General features: G+C 34.8%; 2 protein-coding genes across 2 annotated transcripts; both read right to left on the minus strand.

Moving 5' to 3' along the window:
• Window positions 1-957: 957 nt before the first annotated feature.
• Window positions 958-1,635, minus strand: LOC141661000 (uncharacterized). The gene has a single exon (XM_074467981.1). The coding sequence runs from the start codon at window positions 1,633-1,635 to the stop codon at window positions 958-960; it is 678 nt and encodes a 225-aa protein (XP_074324082.1).
• A 7,304-nt stretch (window positions 1,636-8,939) lies between these two features.
• Window positions 8,940-14,748, minus strand: LOC141659089 (RNA polymerase II C-terminal domain phosphatase-like 3). Its single transcript, XM_074465827.1, has 12 exons — window positions 13,694-14,748; window positions 13,446-13,578; window positions 13,292-13,347; window positions 13,123-13,183; window positions 11,741-13,051; window positions 10,719-11,309; window positions 10,485-10,631; window positions 10,117-10,385; window positions 9,921-10,032; window positions 9,584-9,838; window positions 9,429-9,475; window positions 8,940-9,330 (listed from the first exon to the last, which is right to left on the minus strand). Exons 1-12 carry the CDS (start codon window positions 14,362-14,364, stop codon window positions 9,267-9,269), a joined length of 3,717 nt encoding a protein of 1,238 aa, XP_074321928.1. The 5' UTR covers window positions 14,365-14,748; the 3' UTR covers window positions 8,940-9,266.
• Window positions 14,749-23,500: the final 8,752 nt, after the last annotated feature.

The following is a 23,500-nucleotide window of genomic DNA, read 5'->3' on the forward strand; positions in this document are numbered from 1 at the left end:
GTGACTAGAGCACGGTCCAGGCGGACTTCAATCCATTCTGCACTTCCAACGCCCCTCTCCCAAGTATACTGGTGACCGTGAAGATCCATGTCAATCAAGTTGCAATCATCTAGCACTTCTCTGAACCCCTGAATTAAGCTCTCTGGGTACGGTCTTCCTCCTCTCTTATAATTTTGAGACACTACATTATTAAGATCGCCAATAAGACATCAAGAGAGAGAGTTGTCCATGGCTAAAGTGCGTAGCAAATTCCAAGTGTCACATCTTTTCCTTCTGTCTGGTTCTCCATAAACTCCTGTCATCCTATATTCTTCTCCATTCTTTCTAACAATCTGTAGATCAATGTGGTTTTTGTTGTAGGATTTCAGAGTTGTTTCCTCTTTGTGTCTCCATAAAAAAACTATACCACCGCTGTGACCTTGAGTTTCGACTACCACCATTCCTTCAAAACCTATTGTTGTCTGTAATCTTTCCGATGTATCTCTTCTACATAAAATTTCACTTAAGAATACGAAATCAGGATGCTTTTGGAGAATGATCTCCTTTAGGAATTGGAAAGCCCACGGGGTCCCAAGCCCTTGGCAATTCCATCTCAAAGTCGTCATAATGTTAGGCGAGCATCTGCATGGACACCCGCCCTTAACTCGTTTTTTGGATCATTTATTTCTTCTAGATTATATTGTTGTTCTATCTCCAGCTCGTCACTTAGATCCATGATGACGTCTTTGTTTCGACCCATATTTTGTAGTGAGCTCAGGCCGTCCTCAATTCTACGCTTTATGGACTCGATAAAAGCGAAATCTTTTTTGTTATTTTCTTGGCCCATAATTGTAGCTGCAGACTTTGTGTTATGCATAAATTTTTTTCCCGCTTCTGATGTATTAGTTTGAAATTCTTTGTTTTCTTGATTTTCTGCTTTGCAACCATCTCCTTGATTTGTTGGAGAAAAATGTGGATCTAAATTTCTATCATCTCGTTCATTACGGTCGTTGTTGTTTTTTCCGGTGACTGATTATTAATTCCGGTGGTTATATTTGTACGTAACCATTTAGCTCCTATTGGTTCGACTTGTCCCCTGAAAGGAGCATGTATCCATGGACCATATGGTTTGATGATTTCTTCTGCTTCAAGCTCAAATAATTTGCTGCAGTACTTTTCTGAGTGTCCAACTATTCTGCAAATGAAACAAAACAGAGGGACGTTCTCATATTTGAAACTGACCCAAAACCATTCATCACCATTCATCTTCATTTTCATTCGTCGCTTCAAAGGGTTGTTCAGATTTATACTCACTAGAATTCTCAAATACTCTTTCCAAACACCATTGAAATTGCTTTGGCGGTTACTAACATGTTGACAAATGTAGTTACCTATTCCTTTCAATATCTTTTTTGACATGTAACCAGGATTCAGATCATGAACCTGAACCCATAATTCCATTGAGTTAAGATCTACGCTCCTTGGGTTTTCACCTTCCTTGAGATGAGCCATCACTAATGCACGCCTATTGAAAGACCACGGGCATCCTTCCATTACTCTTTTTACATCTACTTCATGAAAGAATTGAAATAGGTATAAATTGGTGTCCAACTCCTTAATGTATACTCCCTTGCCAGGTTTCCATAATGCTGCCATTGTGTGCTGGAGTGCCAGAAAATCAACCTTTCCTTCCACAATGAAACGACCAACAACACAGAGTTTTGGGTTGAAACCTTAAAAATATTGGCTGGGTTGTTCTTGTTCTTCTTCAGCGATGATTTTATAACCTATCTCTTCTTCATCCTCGAGAGTCACCATGTTCATGATTTGAATTAGAGAATCAGTATTTGACATTGTTAAGACTATTGAGAAATGAAATGAAATGCGAAAGGACTGAATGAAATTTGTAGACAAAAGGACGAAAGACAAAGACCTATACGCTCATACCATGTCACATAGACAAGAATGGACGGAGGATGACTCTTATAGAAAGTTATTTATCTTATGGAAATTGCAATCGCTGGGAAATATGACATATTATTTGGTTGTCATTTAGGTACACGCTCATAATAAATTACTAGGGATGAATAACATCTCTTATTTCAATGGAAACTTAATAAACTTTAAATTTCTTTGCATGTGCTTTGTATTTATTAACAAATTTCTTATTTCAATGGAAACTTAATAAACTTTAAATCTCAGTTAAATTATACTTTCTTAATATTTCAACTTCTTAGGAGGAATTTTACGGTCAACAAAACGACCTCGAATAGATTAGATCAAATTTACTAAGACAAATGAAACTATTCGACCAAGACAATGAAAGTTTTTTTTGCTACCTAAGAAATTTTTATTGTAAAAAAGAAAAGAAAAGGTAATTAGAGCATCTTCAACGGTATTGTTAAAATTATTAACTAAAATAATATAAAATAGATATTATCTAAAAATTTACTGAATCTGTATTGTTATTTACTTCGATGAAGTTGCCTATAATGATTGGCTATATTTTAAAAATAGTATGTTGTTATTATTTTAGGCAGTTATAAATAAAATATATTATTTAAATATGGTAACAGATTATATAACGACTCGTATATTTTTATATTATTTAAATATGTAATTATTGATAGATTAAATAAATAAAATATGCGTATTGGTTCTGACAGCTGCGTATTGTCTTGTTAATATTTATGTTTTATTATTGGTGTACAGGGTTATTTATAAAATATGTGTATTAAATGTGAGAGATGTTGTGGCGAGTTGTGTTGTTGTGTGCCGCTGCGCGCGATGCACGTGTGTATGGCTGTATTTCTGTTGTTATTGTTGGCTGTGTTGGTTCGGTTCGGTTAATCTGAATTTAATTCGTATTATTTTATTAAATTGCAGGGAATTATGACTATTATTCGTGATATAAATAATTTCGTGCGATTGGTTTTTGCCGCCATCGGCGATGAGCCTCGGCGAGCCGACGGTGGACGGTGATGATTTTTATCTGAGTCCTAAATATATAAAATAAATAAAATGATTCGTATAAATTATTTTCGAAATGTAAATAAGTATTTATGTTACGAGTCGTATCGAGACGTGAATTGAGATTTTTGATTTGTTGGAAATCGGAAGTCGATTATGTTTTGACGGGTAGTCCAATATATAGAGGAGTCGCTCTCCAAATTTTCTGAAAATTATTTTAATTACGAGAATACTAGTCGAGCGTGTATATTTATAAATAAATATATTATGTGTACTATAATAGTACGTATAAGTACGAGTCAGGAATTGCTATTGTTAGGGTTAAGTGTTTAGCGAGGATATGTCAAGCATAACTGGTCGTCTAACCTAGGATATTTCGATTCTGTAGTTTCAAGTCGAAGGACTCGAAAGTTAAAGTCGTTTTAAAGTCGAGCTAGTGTATAATTAAAAAGGTTCACAAGGAAAGTACCCCTGAACAAATCTTTTACAGTTCAGTATATATGAATAACTGTTGATTTAATTTGCGTAGTGGAACAGAACGTTTTAAGTTACGTATCCCCTGTATTGGAAAAAATTCGTTTAAATTATGTTTTGGGAAAAAGTAACTTTTGAAAATGCCTATCTCTAAATTTTGAATAAAATTGGAAAGGTTTTCGAAAGTGTGATGTGATATAATTGTTTTAAAAGAGATAGGTATAAGTGGTTTTGGAAACTGGATAAAACAGATCGAATATTGGATGGTTGCGTAAGAGGTCCGTAACGGCCCAGCGGGTTTACGTAAGAGGCTAAGTCGGTTGCGCGCTCTATTTGAACCGCTTAGTCCAGCGTGACAGAGACCTGACTAGTCTTTGAGTTCCGGAACATATTTGTGGTGGAATAGACTGATCAGTCGTCCCTAGGATTCGTTTAAATATATATTTGATTTTGGTTTAGTGGTTACCGTAACGGAACAGATGACTTTGTGGTTCTTGTAATGGAACAGTGGATTTAGAAATGAAAATAACATGCTAAAATTGGACTCTGGTATTCACACAACACACAACTGATGATACGTTTGGCATAGCATGCTAGTTGTTGATATCCATTTTATACCTGTTTTACTTGTTTTTGTAAACGAGTTATGATTTATGTTCCTATAACTGGTTTTATACACTGCTTTACTTGTTATTCATATAGTGGTATTGTTGAGCAATTGATTGCTCACCCTTGCAGCTTGTTATATATATATATTGCAGATGCCTAGAAGACATATCAGACCCGGTCATAACAAAGTTTCAGCCCCTTCCGGTCCCGGCTCCTCTGAGGTAGTTTTCTGATGAGTTGGTATAATAAGTTAGAGTGTCAGGCTTGTTGAATAAGTTAGTTGTAGTTTTGTAACCTAAGGTCGTGTTAGTGTAATAATGTTAAATTTGTAGTTTATATTTGTGGTTTGTTATATTTTAGTGACGTCAGCTCCTGATCCCGGGGTTGAGGCCGTCACAGATTACGTGTAATTTAACTACAGGTCGTTAGAGATTCGACAAACATAGCCAACGTAGAGAGGTTGACAAAAATTTTAGCTAAGGGGAATGCACCATTGGAGCGAATACTTTTTTACACAATATCTTAAATATATATGGATTTTTCTAGTGTGTGTTCATGGTACATGCTAAAACTTAGTGTTTGATGAGGTGTCCAGATAATATTGGTGTAAAACTCCGCATGCACAAAAATCTACACCAATAAAATTTTTAAAATTTATCAATCACACATTTTTAGTATGTACCTATGGGTATACACTAGATAAACCGAATATATATTTATGATATATTTGACACATTTGTAGCTAAGAGTTGAATGCTCTTGCGAGATTAGGACGGAGATACCCAAATAAAAGCTAACCGCTTGAAACAAACGTAGACTTGTGACCGAACATACAGACGATAAGACATACAGTATAATAAACATTATATGCCTATATAAAACAATAAGTGGACAAAATTATACCCTGGAGATCACAATGCATTAGAGCTTTAAACGAACAGAGCCGAGCTGAGTTCTGTCCGAACCGAGTTTAGTTTATTTTTAAAACAAGTCGGGTCGAGTCGAGTTTAATAACCGAATGGAAAGTGATGTTCGAGCTCGGCTCATTTATAAACGAGTTGAGCACGAGCCGAACACGAGTTTGTTCATGAACAACCGAACTGAGCCGAACTCGAGCCGAGTCGAGTTTGTCCATTAATATCTTGAATATATTTTTCAATCGAATAATCTTAAATTATAATTTATAATTTTACAAGTTGTATCTAGTTTTACTTTAAAATTATATATGCACACTCACAGTTTACACTTATTTCTTAATCTAGCTATATCTTTTATTTTTCAAGACGATTTTATAAAATATATCCAATTTTATTTTAATTATTGATATATTTGTAACTTTATAAATCGTACATTACTTTTTAAAATGACGATGTCAAATTTTATTATGTTTGTTATTTTACTTAAATTTGGTTTATGTAAATTACAAGGTATTTAATGATGTTTATGAAATATGAATAATAGGAGATGAATGTATGATGATAACAATTTGATAATTACTTACGAAAAACTAAGTGTTCAATTTAGAAAAATAAACAAAATCTCTAAAATAATTAAATAATTAATAAATGATGAAAAAATGAACCGGTAAAAGCATTTAAGTGATTAGTAATAATTTATTATTTATAATATATATAAACTTTATCCGAGTTTGAGCCGAGTCCGAACCAGACCCGAACTAAACGAGCCGAGTCCCGGCCAAACAGATAAAATATTCGGCTCAACTCATTTATTTATCTGAGTCGAGTTCACTTAAACGAGTTGATCCCGAGCTTTATTCACGAACAACTCCGTTCATTTGCAGCCCTGCAATTCATTCAATCTCAAGTGGCCAACTCCTAACCGAGAAATGTGTACATATTATTAGATAATGAACACCAACTACCTTTCCCAAACAGCACATCTATTATATATATATATATAATAGAACAACTAGGGGGTTGGCTGAGACAATTTATTCATTTAAAATTACTAAATCACCCCTCATTTATAAATATTAATAAATATCAAGTTAATACCATATATTAATGATGTCTAGCCATTAATTATTAATAAAAATATATTTATTACAATTTCATTATTGTATATTAACAACTTAGATTATTAATCACAATACATTCAAATACATTAAATGCATGTGTGTGTATATATATAACACATTTATATATATATATATATTAAAAATAATAAAAATTTATTTTTATCTAAAGCACGATCGTTGTGTTGTGTAAAAATATGATTACAGAGTATTGTGCAAACAATATTTATATTTTATACTTCGGGTTTTCTAATATGTGTCCGAGGTAGGGTACCTGTCACGAGACTCCGCGAAGGCATGCCTATAGGCATGCTTTTTGCCAAAAGGCATGCCCAAATGGCATGCCATTTATCAATTAAATATAATAAAATTTAAAACATATTTATTATACTAATATACAGTGAACTTGAATGTAAAATTAAAGTTAATTGATAGTAACAACCGAATACCATCATAATACTCATTTACATTAGTAACTTCTTATGCTAAACCCATGACTAGGAAGTGCTATATGTGTAATCTTCCTGGTCATAGGTCGAATGAATGTCCTCAAAGAGGCAGTAAATATGATTGCACGAGAAGTATAGGAAGATGAAAAAGGGTATCAGTATGGTCGGATGGTGAAGATGGTGAATTTGAGGATTATGTGTAAGATGAAATAACTTTCTTTGTTCGAAGGATGATGTTTGCCCAAAAACATGAAGGAAAATCTCAACGACACCAGTTATTTCTTACCATGTGCACTATTAATGGGCATATTTTTGCAGTTACGATTGATAGTGGTAGCATGAAGAATATTATAGACATAGACACAGTCAAAAGGTCGAAAAGCATCCAAACCCTTACACCCTGGGTTGGATAAAAACACTATCATAATACTCATTTATATTTCCGAATATTTCTAATATTAAAATAATTATTAAAAAATAAGAAAAATAGTAAAAAGGTATGTCAAATCATGAAAAGACATGTCTGGCTAATTGACGTCATGGCATGACCATCTTGGCATGCTCGTGCCGCTGTGACATGCACCCTAGTCTGAGGGCACATAAGCACTAACTCCCATGAGTTTGATGCATTTTGATTGGTCCTCTAATCATAAATATTGATGGACCCCCTGCATTTACAACAACTCCACCAATAAAAATGCACCAAACTCATAAAATTTAGTGCTTATTGTGTGCATTTGGGCACATATTGGAAAGACCGTTTATACTTTGATACACTGATATACCTTTTTCGTTTCGAAACAAACAGGCCTACGCAGAACGTGTTGAAAACTTCAATTAGCTTACTCTCATAATTAATGAAAGAGACAGTAGATAGCTGTTATCGTGAGTACTATAAACCAAACACAGGAAATTAAGCCAATTAACATATATAAACTCATTTTTTTCTTAATTGATCAAAATAAATTTAGCCGGTAACATAAATATTATAAACCAACATATAAAATTTACGTAACTTACACATATTACCTCGATTTCTTCTCAATCGATCAACATGAATAAATATTCATTCTCAATGGAAGCAATTTTAATTGCAAAATTCAAAATTCAAAACACTTTTAAATATATTTTTTACGAATATTATCTATCAATTATCTAATGCAAAATTGGCAAAAAGTTCATTTCACAACAAAATATAACATATATCACATGAACATGGTTTATTAACACACGTGATTTAAAAAAATATACGTGCCTTGCACGAGCTATAAAGTATACGGACCGAATAAACTCATTCACAAAATAGATGTCAACTTACCCAAACAGAAATAAGTCCTCACAATATTACATATATTCTATTTAAAAACATGTATACAAAAACTATAATAGTTGAGATTAGAACATGCTCGTGCCTATAAAAACTATAATAGCTGAGGTTAGAATTTGTCGGTGCCTCGCACGGGCTACAGAGCTAGTTCATTTAGGAATAGACTGGGAATTATTGTTTGTTTGTTTGGACATTTTCTAAGCACCAGCAGGAGTGTAAATCATTCATCAAGTAATTAGAAAAGCTTTCGTACCTGTAAGTGATGGTATCAAAACTTCTCACTTTATTGGCTGCCGATTTTTTAAAAAATTATTTATAAATCAGTCAAAAATATTATTTGCTCAATTAGTTAAATCGCCTATAAATTATACGAATTATAAAAAATCACCCAATAACACAAATTTGTAACTCAGCCTATTATTTCTGATTTTCAATAATACGTAACCAAGATTGCATGCAGGTAGAGCAGAATGACATGTTTTTGCGTAAATTAACAAAGGACCAGCCAACACACCATCTATTTAGCAATCTTTGATAATATATATATATATATATATATATATATATATATATTACTTAGATTGGAGTTGTGCTAATATAGCAATGTACTTTTTGCAGAATTGCAGGCGCCCCTTTGTAATTTTTTTTTAAGTTTTGCTAATTGTACCAAAAATGGTACTGGTACGTGACTGCATATTAGGAAAGGGGTAGACTTTGCCAAACGATGACCGAATCAGAATGAAATATGAATAACACTCACGGACCACTCTGTCCCATGCCTAGCTAAGCTAAGCCTACTAGTGTACTTCCAACCTTTTAATTGTACCACATTGTTTTCTTTCCAAAATGGCAGAATTAATGATAGAAGAGAGAGAAGAAGAAGAAACCTTCTAAAATACCCCAGTAAATATTTCTTACGTTCCCCGCCTGTTGAATGTTAATGCAACTTCTCAGTATTGGTGGCAAATCATTTTTGGGCATTTTCTTTAAATGTATGTATGCGGCTCCTCTTCTTTTCAGTTTGGTCTAAACTCTTTTCTTTAACCAAGTACATTGTTTCACCAATTTTATTAGTTGTTTATCATCCAAAGTAAAGTTGTAGAAGCTGAAAGGAACTGGTTTCATAATAATCCATATTTTACTTGTGAAAGAAATTTCAAGCAATTATGCATAAGCGGCACCATTCTAGGCTCCTCGTTCTTGTACTCCAACATCATCTAATCAATGACAACCATGCCCGTCAAAATTTTATAACTGTGCTGTGACCATGCAAGTTTTTAACATTATCAGAGTTCTGGTTCACTCTGGTCCCTTCACCACCTTGCTCTTGTAATGTGCTTTAAAGGTCATTTAAGTTTTCCTCCCCTTTTTTCTTTCTTTTTTTGAAAAAAAAAATCAGAAGTAAAAACCCATTGGTAATTTGTTATGGTTTGATGGCAAAATTATGTTCACTGGCTCTCCGGTACAGCAAAGCTGAAGCTTCCACCCTGAATTAAGGTTTTGTGCAATTGAAAAGAAGTAATTTATTAATCTACAATCACAATTTATTTATAATACCCTTGAGATGAAAATTATCATTTCTTACCAGTCAGGATGCACAACAAATTTTCCATTATTAAATGCCCAAGTCACCTGTTCCAAACAATTATTGCCAGAGCTCAAATGTCAATTATATTTGGTAAAGAAACATGTCAACACCGGAAGAAGAATATTTTCAGTGGCCAGAAAGTCCATTATTACCTTGTCGGTCCCCGTTAAATATGCAACAACATGGGTTACGCGTTCATCCATCTGATTAGTGCACACAGCACCAAATTGCTCGGCCATCTGCCACAATGGGTGCAAATGAGGATTGGTTCCAAGTGGAATCACCCTGCTGAAGAGAATCCGGCAACCATCTAGAATTTTATGCTGCTCTGCAACTAGAATGTTCCTAACATCAGCTTCTTCCAAGGATTTACTTGAAAAAAAGTTCTGATGTATTCTCTCAATCACCTATTTTTTGGGTAACAAACATGTGATCAGGGAAAAGCAGGTGAGGTACAACAATCTGAAGGCAAGCTAAGCTATATATTACCCCCAAACAAGATGCTAGACTCCCACACTCTGGCGTTTCATCAACACAACTTTCAAGTAGGGAAGGGCCTGGAAGCCCGAATTGACGTCTACTACAAGGAAAATATATGTATCTGCAGAACCAGCAGATATTAGAAAATCTTGATATACGAATATCCCATATTACCAACAAGACAGGCAAAAAGAAACTTTATTACCTCTCCACAACAATTAAATTCAGTTTATTGTGTGGCCAAACCCTTACGGAATCGTCTATAATTACAACAGCCGACTCCATACCCAAAACTCCCTCCAAATCTTTAGTCTTATGAACCCTGTCATCACCATCAGAAATATCCCCATCATCACCCTTAGAGATTACTCTACCGGAAAACAGAACTCCTTTTGGATCAAGGATTTTTGCCATCTCTGTGGCATACACCTTGTTCCCCATAGTATAGAGATGTAACTCGAAGAGCTTACTAGCCTAAAACGCAAAAACAAGAACTACTTGTCATTATCGAAATTAAACGAAACAATCAAGCTCTATAACTCAACTACAAAACGACCTGTGCAACACTAATACCTTCTCTAAAAAATTCCAGATCCCCGGACGCAATTTAGTCCACATTCCCATATGAGGAAATCGGAAAAGATGCCTATGTGGGTATTCGCGATCCTCTTCCTCTTTCTTCCTCAAAAGCTCTTCATGCACGGGGTCTACTTCAGTAAACTGCACCAGTCCATGTTATTTTATTACATAAAATTACTTAAGTTGAGTACGACCACATAATACTGATGTACAACATATTTACAATACCTTTGCAGAATTCAATAGAGTGTGATCAAGATCCAAGACTAGGCAGAGCTTACGAGAAGCAAACATTTTGTTTTGTTCTTCAAGCCTCCTTGCCCTTTCTTTCTGTATATCAGCCTTTTGCTTGTCATCAAATCCCTGAAATAAATGCTCAACCTCTCTCCATTTGTTCTGAGATTGAGAAGGGGCAGCAGTAACTGCTTCTGATGGCAAGCCACTCTCACCAGTCAAGCGACTTGGTTCCGGAAGTACTCCTTTTGAACTCGAGGAACTTGGACGAACTTGTATTCCTTGTGATGAAGGAATCTGAGAAGATGCTGAAGGTGATGTACTTGTTTGGGAGACAGACAAGATATCAGCTATATTTTTTAAATTCTTGGTGAATAGCCTAGCAATATCAGGTGCTTCAGTTGACTGGTTGGACACAGACTTTAACTGATCTTGTTTCTGGACATTCTGGTTCACTATTTCGAGGAAGGTTGAATTTTTTGATTTAGCCTGACCTGACTCCAAATTCCCAACCTTATGGGAGATATTATTTTGGAGAACACGACGAGGGTCACGGGGTTTCATGCGAAGTTTCCCAAACTCATCCTGTAGAATTTTCAAGATAATAACAACAAGAAGTTTATTAAAATGTCATAACTGTAAAAAAAAAGTGAGCAGTTGATTCAAAATCACACAGGACTCTGATTATTAATCCTTCTTTTAGTTTCACAGATTAGCTTAAAAACAATAAAAACTTCATATTACAGATTAATGACACTGACTACATAATAGTAGCCGAACATCATTTAAACGATATCTTTTGTACATAAGATAGAGAACTAGAACCAGAGGGAACTTGTGTAGAATTTCATTTTACAAACATGTATATAACCCAATAGGCATCTGAGAAACAATACTGGAAACAAAAACAACAGAACAAATAGAATTGCACTTAGAAACGAGAACGCCAAGGAAAAGTACCATGATAATATTGACTAGAGACTTAGGAAAAATTAATAATATGACTAAATACTCACTGATGAAGCTGCTTGCGGGGCCTGAAGTGCTCCATCTGATCTCTGTTCAGGAGCCGGAATCATCGGCAGAACATTATTCGGAAGTGATCTTAACACAGAGTCTGAACCTAAAGGTTCACTAAGTATTTTTGCAGGCTCAACAGTCTTCTTAAATATATTCATCCATAGTGTTGGATTTACAGCAATATCCTTTAGGAAAGAAGTTAAAGATACTGCGGTGTTAGGTTCCATGCTTCTACCGCAGAGTGTATTGCTATTTGTCCCAGAAGAAACCATTGCATTCTCAAAATTCCTAGGCAGACTTTCTTTTTCATCCACAGAGAGGTCAGTACCAGTAACACGCAATCCAGCTGTACCTCTGTCTTCTAACCAACCACCATGTCCTGAGACAGTTTCTACATTACCAGCAGCTCGAGAATCTAACTCATTTTTTTGCCTCTTTGCTGCAGGACCATCAAAAGTCGGCTTTTGAATAATCTTCTGTCTTTTCGTGTTTGTCGCTTCTCCTAGGGAAACTACTGATTCAGTATTTGAAAATGGTAAACTGTGTTGATTGAGACCCGTAGAAGTAGTACGTAAGTTGGCAAGACGGAGTCGTGGATCTCTACTTTTTACGGAACTTCTGACTGCACAATTAGTCACGGATTCCAAACGAATAGCATTGCTAGGGTTCATTATACCTTGTCCACTGGAATTGTCCATTTGAGGTATAGACGAAACTCTAGCTTGTGAATTCATAACATGTGGTAGAGTTAAAGAGCTCGAAATCTCCCCACCAGTATCCCCATCTCCACTATCACTCTCTTCTGAAGGGGTTGGGCTTGGAAGTCTGTTAGTCACAAGAAATGTGTTTCGACCAAATTTCTGTTGATAAGTAGAAAAAGCTTTAAGGGCGTCAGTTCCATAAGACTGCACTACAGGAATTTTTGTATCAACAGCTGGTCTGGGAACAGGCCACTCTGGTCTCATTTCTCCATTGCCATAAGACGGTGCCTTTTTTAAGGGAAACAATGGTGGGGTCTCTCGTGTAGGTGAAGGGAGAGTGTCTGCATCATGATCCTTGTGAAGATCTAGCAAAGGAAGCATTGCTCCTCTGCTCCTAAAACTCGCTACTTCTGTCTTCAGCACATCCGATGTGTGAAAATCATTTTGATCTGGAGAATCTACAGACATAGTATCATGTTCAGAAACATTAGATTCATTATGTTCCACCAACTTAATTGCTCCAGATTGTATTTCTTCGCCCATAACAGTGTCTCCAGCACTTGAAGACATAACGACAGAACTCAGAGAAGGAAGTATGGCATGTATCTGTTGACAAGTGCACAATGTTATTCTACAAAAACTAGATATATAGTAAATGTACATCACTAAAGCCATACCTCTGTCATCTGCTTGGAAGAAAACAGAGGAGGATTTTGGCTAGTTATATGAGCAAACAACCTGGATGCCACATATTACGCCAAAAAATGTATTAGGAAAGCTACCATAACAGTTCTAAGGAGCAAAAAAAAATTGCCTTATACACAGTGCAAGAAGCACAAAAAAAACCTTGATAATACGTCTTTATTCTGCTCCTTCAAGCTTTCGCTCATGGAGAAGAAAACCTACAATGGATGAAGTGTTAGTGTCACAGCTCACGACTGAAATAAAAAAACTGAAACTTTTGATAGGCGCAGTCGTGCAGATATATGAATTAGCTTACATGTTTAACTGTTTGAATTGAAGAAAAGGCCTTCTGAACTAAGGCATCCTCCTGAGACATAGAATCATCAAGATGGACGTTCCTTAAGCTGTCCACCAAGTTTTGTAGTCTGGAGCAAACGCCCGCATAAGATCTACAACAAAATTTAGAATGTAGAGACCATAGAGTATTAATACACAAAAAATTGAAACCTAAACGCGGGGAAAACTAACTTGAGGATGTAGCAACAACAGTCACGGAAAACTTACGTGTCCCCATGAGTCAAAGAAAGAGTGTGAAGGTCCTGGGAAATTAAATTAAGCTGCTTCTCCAGCTCATTGTCAAAAATAACAGCAACCGACTTGAAATCAGCACCAACTAAGTGATTATCCTTCACCAAATCAACAGCTTCAGAATCCAAATCAATCTCACCTTCCTCCAATTCCCCCTCCTCCAACATTCCACCTTTGTCCGTCTCATCATCATCATCCTCAACTTCAATAACAAGCTTGCCACCACCAGCAGAGTTGTTATTCTTAATTTTGCTCTTCACATTTTCATCATCGGAAGACAAAGAATGAACATTAGAAATATCAGCAGTGTGATTGATATAATTGTTAGTAATCAAATAGGGATTAAGAGGCTTATTGTTAACAGCCTGCGCCCACGCAATGTTATAAAGGCCGGAAGCATAACCAGTGGAAATCTGATGATAATTATTATTCTGATACTTAAAAAGATCCTGCATAGTCCAAACCCTAGTCGAAGTCGAATCCCCCAAATGATTAGCACTAGCAGTAACGGCAACTCCCTTATCTTTCTTTTCGGGGGGTTCATCTCCCTTGGTAAAATCCTTCTCACTAATCTCCTCCACCGAACACGAATCCGATATCTCACCTTCCTCTACATCTACATCTTCACCCTTACATTTCTCGCTCATTCTCCCCTCTCTATAAATTCAAATTCAACAAACACAAGCAAGCTATGTTAATTCCAAATCCAAATTAAAAACGAAAAACAAGGTGGAGAATAGAGATCTCATCTCATCTCATCTGATTTAGGGGGGTTTGCCAAGGAAGATAGATTAATCGGAGCTAGTTGGATCGGGTAATTATAATCTAATTTGCCCTAAATCGCGATTCAAATCGGGGGGGGACAACACAGAGACCAATTGAGACGCCGTTGAGAAGTGAAAATAAGTGGGGGGGTTTGATTATTATTCATACCACAAGTATTATTGTTATATTGTATCCTATTCCTCCTGTTCCTATATATGTTGTATATACATATATTGGGGAATGACAAATCTAGAATCCTAGCCTACTTTTAATCTTCTCCGTTCATCTCTCCACCTCACCTTCTTCACTCATCATCATTACAACATTTCCTCCTCCATCCTCTTTGTATTTTTAATATTGTCAATCATAATATTTTTGCAAAATTTATTACTTCTTTTTGTGTTTATTTACTTCATTTTATACATCGTTTCAGATTTTTGTTATTCTCGGAAAATTGTTGCTTTGAATTATCTTTTATATATTTCGATTGATGATCGTTCGGAATTTATGGATCATTTTCAAAAAATTTGTTATGTTGAAAAAATTTAGAGGATAATTTTATAATTTGAAGCAATTTTTCTTAATTTGAGCTTGAAATGACGGTATAGTTACTATTGGGAACTAAACAAATTTAAATATTTTAAAATATATTAAATAATATAAAGAGAAAAGTCTACGTAACTTTTCAGTTGAACACTAACACAACATTACTCTTTTAACGAAAAACTTTTTAGGCGATTATACTTTTTCACATATGTTGGAAAAATATATTTAAGACACTAAAACAACATAATAAATGTAAATTTATGTGTATATGTTTTTCACTTAATGTAAACATATTGATAAAATATAACGAAAAATATATTAATATACGAAAAAGATCCTTTATGCCTTGACCCAATTATAAATTTAATAATTTTTTTTAATCTAATGTATATATTTATATGATTATAAATAACTTTAAAAAATTGGTTAAATTTTATACTGTCATAACTTTTTGTAACAGCCAATCTCATTTTTGAATATACAATAATTGAAAGAGTACATAGATCTTACGATATCAAATTATCATATCAAATATGAATCGATGGAGCCAATCTTAATAAACCAACATTCAACGCGGATGCTGGATGCGACGATTACAGGATTTTTGGGCTCACAAACTTGGTTGTATTCTCCCAATACTTTGTTGAGTGCAATGTGAAACCAACATTCAACGCGGATGCTGGATGCGACGATTACATGATTTTTGGGCTCACGTACTTGGTTGGATTCTCCCAATACTTTGTTGATTGCAATGTGGACCTGAGACTTTCTTCCTTGAAAGAATTTGACAGGCTGCGACTTAAGCATCTATTTTAAATCAACTTCATGTCCTGGTTTATGCAAATGAAACTTAACCAATTAATGTGGAACTTTAGTATTAGAAGACAACAATTTATTCGTCAAATTGATACATTCAAGACTTACCACTTACAAATACCTATATGCTAAATAAATTATACTGTACATATATGCAATGCACTCTTCAGATTAGAAAGCACAGGTATAACAGAATCATACTCAATCATTACTGGACCTAGATAGTCCTGTGGGTAGCAAAATTTATGTCAAGGCATATTAAGTCACTTAGGAACATACCGCTTCCAGGAGTTTCCTTCAAAGCAGACGAAGATAACTCCTTATTTCCTGCTTCTGCTTCAGATAATTGTATAAAGTGCTCAAACTGTGTTTTCATGTTAAAAATTTCTTTCTCAATGCCAAGATCAATGGCATCAGGCAGCAAGTCGACAATGTCTTCCAAGTCATCTTCATCATATACAAAAAAATCATCGTCCTCATGTTGCTGGCTGAGCCAATAGTTATAGAACCATGTCGAGGTTTTCATCAATTGCCACCATTCTGGTGAGAAGTCATCCACTTGATGAAGAGCAACTGAAATAAAGAGTGGGCCATTTGGATTCAAGGCAGACTTTTCTTTAGAGGTTCATTCATCAGTCTTTAAACACAGCTTATATACACCATTCACCAGTCTTCAAACACAGCTTATATCACGAAATGAAATAGCTTATTTGACAATGGAAACTTGTTTTTATCTTACCAATGTTCTCCTTGCCCTGATGCAATTTAGTATATTGACTGAATGTAACTGCCTAATATGAATCTGCAAAGCAGACACAGTAGTCACATATGGAATTAATTAAAAAGACGCAGTAAGGATATGCCAAACGACACTAAAATTAAAATTGACTTACGTTGATTTGATTTGGTCATCATTCTTTCTCTTGCATTTAGAATGTTCTCTATGTGGCAAAATAAAACCTATATCTTCACTAACAAAATCAGGCGTTTCATCAACTTCTCCAAACATAAACAGATAGACACGTTTTGTCATAGAGTTATGAATAATAATTATCTTCATCACATGTCTTCGCATGACTAATATATGTGCCTTAAATTCTTTTATTTGTATAGCTGTTGATCTGTGGTCGTGACTCGTGATATAGAGTTGGTGTTAGTATAGCTCTTGAGATAAAAATTTATATAATTTGGATATACAGATGAAACACGATTTGGTTTATAGTTTATATAACTATACTAAAGCATAATCCAATAATGTCTAAAAAACATTTTAGACACAACTATGCTTTATCTATTTAACGACAATGTAAATTCATTATCTGGTGGAAACGTACTACATTGATCACGAGGTAGTAATTGTACAAACGGATCTAAACATATAGATTGTACAAATTTTAATCTTTAACATTTTGTATTGGCATAAATAATCAGTTTCGCCTAATGTGGGTGATTTGATTGAATACAAACATCATTTTTTTTACAACTCTAACATGGTTTTTGGTAAACATTCTTTAAAGCATCTTGTCAGAATGAGGAGATAATCATCATATTCTTTAAAGACACATCACAAAATTCTAGTAAATGACTATTGAAATCTGAAAAACTAAATAAAATTGATAACTACCATTCGGTTATTCTAAATTGTGGTAACTGTTTAATTGATTAGAAAAGAACTGCCCCAAAACTACTGGACATACTCACACGTATATATACCTTTGGGTGTTTTTTTACATTTAGATGTATACTACAGATTATAAAATGACTTCACGAAGTGAAAAGAGGAAGAGATGGTCAGGCATAAAGAATGTAGCGGAGTAAGAGTTGCAAAATTTGGCTATAACGTGCGCAGACTTCAATAATGACATGAAAGAAGCAAAGATTTTCCACTCAGAGATGTATGCTATAATGGAAAACAGGCAATCTGAATTGTTTGCTCGTTCCGTTGGCCTTGAGGAACAATTCAAGTAAATTTGAATGTGTATCTGATTTTATGATTTATATTGCTTTATATTACAAATTCAATGGCATTAATTTCAATGTTTCACAGCGAAATAGAAAATACTCTGAAGAATAGATCAAGGAAAAAATGTGGAGAGTCATCACAAAGTAGTACTGAAATTCCACATTCTTATATAGGGAATTCACTCAGATTCCTAGGTGATACGTTCACATCTCTACATGGTCATGAGAAAAACTTCAAACAGAACACGGAAGAAATGATAAGTGCATTTGAAAAGTTTGGAGATGGGTGGAAAGAACATCTTAATAATTCGAATGCTCGTTCTGATATGTTGATTGAAGAAAGTGGAAAGCTTCGCATATTATTAGATGATTATGCTCGAAATATATAAATTATCTTTCAGTCGATATGCTGTGATGATTTATTGTAATTGTTCAAGTTGGAGGACAATAATAAACGCTTTTATGCAAAAAATCTAAATATGAATGATTATTTATGTTGGATTACTATCATGTTATGTTTACTGTAAATGATTAAAAAGATATATATACATTGAACAACAATTTATGCGGTTTATTCTATCTATAAATATATTTTCCTTACATGATCTACATATATCACATTCACATAAATTGATAGATTTTTATACTTGCACAACCTGGCCATCATTTGCTGGTTCAGGATCATTAATTTCAAAGTCTTGAAATTTTGCTTGCTCTGGCCCAATACATAAATCCATGTTTAGGAAATTCTGTATATCTGCAACAGGCCTATCAAATGTTCGAAGGTCATGCGAATCATGTCTGCCAAGTGTTGCCAAACGACGTGCAACTGCATTCCTACGAGGGTGAACCAAATTAAGTTCATAACGGATATTCTTATCATTAAGCCTTGAAAGAATAAGTCTAAAAGTCTGTATAGTATGTGGTGTAATTCATTATTCTTTGTAATATTTACATTCGCGATATGCTTGTATATTGTCGGTTTCAATGATAACCCGTTTGTAAGAATCCTGGAATGCACGGCACATGCCTAATAGAATAGCCCACAATGCACTATTCAAATTTGTAAGGCCTAAAATTGTGCCATAAGTCAGTCTGAGAAGATAACCTCTCGCGTCTCTTACAACAACACCAATACCGTTTCTATTATCATCTTCAGGAACATTCTGAATAAACTCACTATGCACAATGATCTTCACCCAACCATTAGGAGGAAATTCCTATCCCCTATGAAACTTATGAAATCTAGAAAAATGAGATTGAATAATTAGAGCATACCCAATTTGCTGACTAAGGATTGGAATTGCATCAAAGTTTGAACATTTGTTTGCAAAAGTTCTGGTGATGCAGTCAAAGAAGAAACTCCACTCCTTCCTTATATATGGCTTCTTCAGTTGTCCCAGCTTGGACAATGATTTTTCATAACCCAGATTGGCCATCATCTGTTGAAGAGCTGGCTCCTCAACTGTTGAATTAAAAGTGAAGTCTTTTGGCAGATGTAGAGCTTGGCGAACCGTAGACACAGTCACCACATGTTCATCCTCCCCTGTTGTGAAGATAATACTAGGGGATCCTTTTGAACCACCATCATCATATACACCACTCCTCCAAAACTCCAGTACTTGAGTTCCTGAGAGTACTTCTAGTTGGGTTAATGCATACCCAATTTCACTTCGAGATAAAAAATCTTGGATGAAATGAAGTTTTGATGGAGCTTCATCCTTAGAAAGAATAACCATATAGTTATTAGGAACAAACTTGGCTCCATCAAAAATCAGATCTTTTGGTGCCATTTCTGTAGAGAAATAAGTGAGAAAATTATGTGTAGAGAAGGTGTTTGATAAAATGCCTGTGAGAAATAGAGCTTCAGAGAATATTAGTAAGAGAGAGAGAGAGAATAATAGAGATAAGAAAAGAATTAGAAAGTAGGTAAAAGATTGTAAAAACTTTTAACTCCCATATTTATACTCTCTCCGCTCAACAGCTCTTTTTGGAAGTAAAATAGACACTTTACACCTGTCAATCAGTAAATAGTTAAAGCAGTAGTTGGTGGGCACGAGAAATAAGCAGTAATTATTGTGCACATGCAGTTTTTCAAGGCAAACACATTTCCCACTAACCAAATGATTATGACTGTTTTTATCTCACTTAAATATATTCTGATAAAATATGACCGTTACAGTATTTACCACAAATAAGTCAAGTAAATAAATAATGCCACATAAGTATCAGAGTTTCCATCAGGATTTGCATCAGAACTTGACTATTATCAGAATTTAATGGTCATCAGAATATGGCTTCTGTACTCAAAAAGTGAATGTCTGGTTCTGGGATTCTTCATACAAATACTGACTTATTTTTTCAGAGTTTAAGCATCAGAACTTCCATCAGAACTTGTCCTCAGAATTTATGCAAATGACACTTAACTGTTTGTCTGAAACAACTTAAACACCACAGTTATTTTCATTATTCATATGGAGTGAGAGTGTGTGCATTAGCAAAATATCAGATAAAGAATAAAGTCTGATAAACTTCAGTACATCTTAGAAATAAGGCATAACTAAGAAAAGTGCTTAAAATCTGTCATTAATAATGAAGTCTACTATAGAATAAATTTATGCAAGAATCCACCTCAACTGTTTGTGCTCATTTTATGCATCTTTTAACATTCTTTTTACAGTGGCTTCTCAGTGTAAGTGAGTCACAAATACTATCAGAATTCATGCTACTATCAGAGTATTTCTTCAGTAATCAGAGAATGTGAAAAGTCACCAAGAAAAATTTATTTGCTTTTCTAATGCATATAACTTAATACCATCAATGCACTTGGGTCTTCCCTTCCACATATTTACTCTAGATCTCAAAGGAGTACCTGACTTCAATTTTCTTTTCTTTTCTTTTCTTCAGATAAGTGAGGCTTATCAAGCATGTGGTTCATCCTTAAGATTTACTGACATCAGAATTTGACTGGATAAGAAGCAAGAATCTAGTTTGTGACTTAGTAATAAGATACATAAAGTAAATTTGACTAAGCTCAACATTAGAATTGGCTTGTGTTAATGAATTTCCACATAAACAACTAATTTAAACATGGGATTTCTAGTATGTTAAAGACTATTAGGTCAGTATCTAGCACAGTAATCCTCATTGGATTGAATAGTCACAGAACATTCAAAACACTATTAGAGTATATGATTTCACATCAGATAACAATCAGTATTTAATGTAGTACAATTTAAGCACATATTACATGAAGATAAGATAATCTGTAAACACTGATCATAAAGTCTGATGCATGAGAACAAAAACTAAGCAGATTTTGAAAAAGAACCTGAAACCATTCCAAGTTCATTTACCAGTCTTGTAAAAGTAGCTTCACATAGTGGTTTTATGAAGATATCTTCTAGTTGTTGATCTATTGGAACAAAATGCAATTCTACTGTACCTTTTATCATATGTTCCCTTATGAAATGATACCTAACGCTGATGTGCTTTGTCATTGAGTGTTGAACTGGATTACCTGTCATAGCAATAGTACTGATTATCACAGTAGATAGGTATTTTAGAAAATTCTAACCCATAGTCCAGTAACTGATTCTTCATCCAAAGAATCTATGCACAACAACTTCCTACAACAATACATTCTGCTTCTGCAGTTGATGTGGAAATTGATTTCTGTTTCTTGCTAAACCAAGAAACCAATCTGCCTCCAAGAATTGGCAGCTTCCACTAGTGCTTTTCCTGTCTATTTTGCATCCTGCAAAATCTGCATCTGAGTAACCTATTAGCTTAAAATCTGATTCTCTAGGATACCACAATCCTAGATCAGCTATACCCTTGAGGTACTTGAAAATTCTTTTCACAGCTATTAGATGAGGTTCTCTTGGATCAGCCTGAAATCTTGCACAAAGACAGGTAGCATACATGATATCAAGTCTACTTGCAGTTAAATAGAGTAAAGAGCCAATCATACCTCTATAGTTAGCAATATCTACTCATGCTCCAGTTTCTTTATCTAACTTGGTTGCAGTGGCCATGGGAGTGGATGCAGTTGAACAATCTTGCATTCCAAATTTCTTGAGTAAATTTCTGGTGTACTTAGATTGATAGATAAAAGTACCTTCTTCATTTTGCTTGACTTGAAGTCCCAGAAAATAGCTAAGTTCTCCCATCACACTCATTTGATATCTTGACTGTATAAGCTTTGCAAACGTTTCACAGAGTTTGGCATTTGTAGAACCAAATATGATATCATCAACATATATCTGTACCAAAAGTAAGTCCTTTCCATGGTTGAGGTATTTTGTACCTCAGTGAAATCCACTTTCCAGAAGAAATTGAGTTAAAGTCTCATACCATGCTCTTGGAGCTTGCTTAAGGCCATAAAGTGCTTTGTCAAGTTTGTAGACATGATTTGGAAATTTTGGATCTACAAATCCTGGAGGTTGTTCAACATATACCTCTTCTTCCAATTCTCCATTGAAAAAAGCACTTTTCACATCCATTTGAAAGACTTTAAACTTTTTTTGAGCAGCATAAGCTAAAAAGATTCTTATGGATTCCAATCTAGCAACTGGTGCAAATGTTTCATCATAATCAATACCCTCCTGTTGAGAGTAGCCTTTGGCAACCAGCCTTGCTTTGTTTCTTGTAATTATGCCATCACTGTCAGTTTTATTTCTGAACACCCATTATGTGCCAACAATTGATCTGTTCTTTGGTCTTGGCACTAGGGTCCAGACTTTATTTCTTTCAAATTCATTTAACTCTTCCTGCATTGCTTGCACCCAAACAACATCTTGAAGAGCTTCTTCCACTTTCTTTGGTTCAGTCTGAGACAGAAAAAAATGACAGAGACATTCATTTGATGTTGTAGTTCTAGTTCTGACACCTGCTTCAGGATCTCCAATTATTAAGTCAGGTGTATGTGATTTGATCCACTTCCTTGCAAATGGAAGTTGATTTCTAGAACTGGATCCTCCCCCATGATCCATGCTGTCTCCATCAGCATTTTCTGATGCCCCCCTGTAGTTAAGCTCTCTGAGACTTCAGAATTTGAGTTGGATCCTTCAGGATTTGAAGAATCAGAGTTTCCAGAATTATCAGAATTTGGCTCATCAGAACTTGATGAATCAGAACTTGAAGTGCTAGTGATAGGTCCTCTGATGCTTCTTGAGAGTCTTGAGTTGTGGTAGGATCTTCAGCTTGCTCCTCCTGAACAGGTGCATTTTCCCTTGGAATAGTTACCACAGTTTCAATGACATCAGAATTTAACTCGTCAGAACTTACAGGATCAGGATTTAAGCCATCAGAATTTACAGAATCAGAATTTAAATCTTCATTTTCAAATCTCAGCTGATCATGATCTTTAAAATCTTCAAGTCCAGTAATCTTTTTATCATCAAAAGATACATTGATAGATTCAATGACAACCCTTATTCTTAAGTTGTAGACTCTAAAGGCATTTGTAACGACTGGGAACTTTACGTTTATATTATATCATGATTATAATAAAATATGTGTATTAACGTGTCATCTATGTGTGATTATCTGATAAACCCTAACTGTTACGTGATACGTGTATCCCATGTCATTTCTATATTTTTAAGGTATTTTCGGATATTTTATTATGCATTCATAGGTTTTATTTCAAACGTTTTACGACCCAAACGATGATTTTAAAGCCAGTATTTC

This window comes from Apium graveolens, chromosome 5 (genome assembly GCF_009905375.1).
Source record: "Apium graveolens cultivar Ventura chromosome 5, ASM990537v1, whole genome shotgun sequence".
Classification (NCBI taxonomy): Eukaryota; Viridiplantae; Streptophyta; class Magnoliopsida; order Apiales; family Apiaceae; genus Apium; species Apium graveolens.

Bases quoted from the DNA above. Each gene is read 5' to 3' on its own strand.
- LOC141659089 (XM_074465827.1), bottom strand. From the start codon at position 14,364: ATGAGCGAGAAATGTAAGGGTGAAGATGTAGATGTAGAGGAAGGTGAG. The intron at 13,052-13,122 runs GTATGGCTTTAG...ACTTGTCAACAG, and splicing joins CTTCCAAGCAGATGACAGAG to ATACATGCCATACTTCCTTC. The intron at 10,386-10,484 runs GTATTAGTGTTG...TTTGCGTTTTAG, and splicing joins TCTGGAATTTTTTAGAGAAG to GCTAGTAAGCTCTTCGAGTT.
- LOC141661000 (XM_074467981.1), bottom strand. From the start codon at position 1,635: ATGGCAGCATTATGGAAACCTGGCAAGGGAGTATACATTAAGGAGTTG.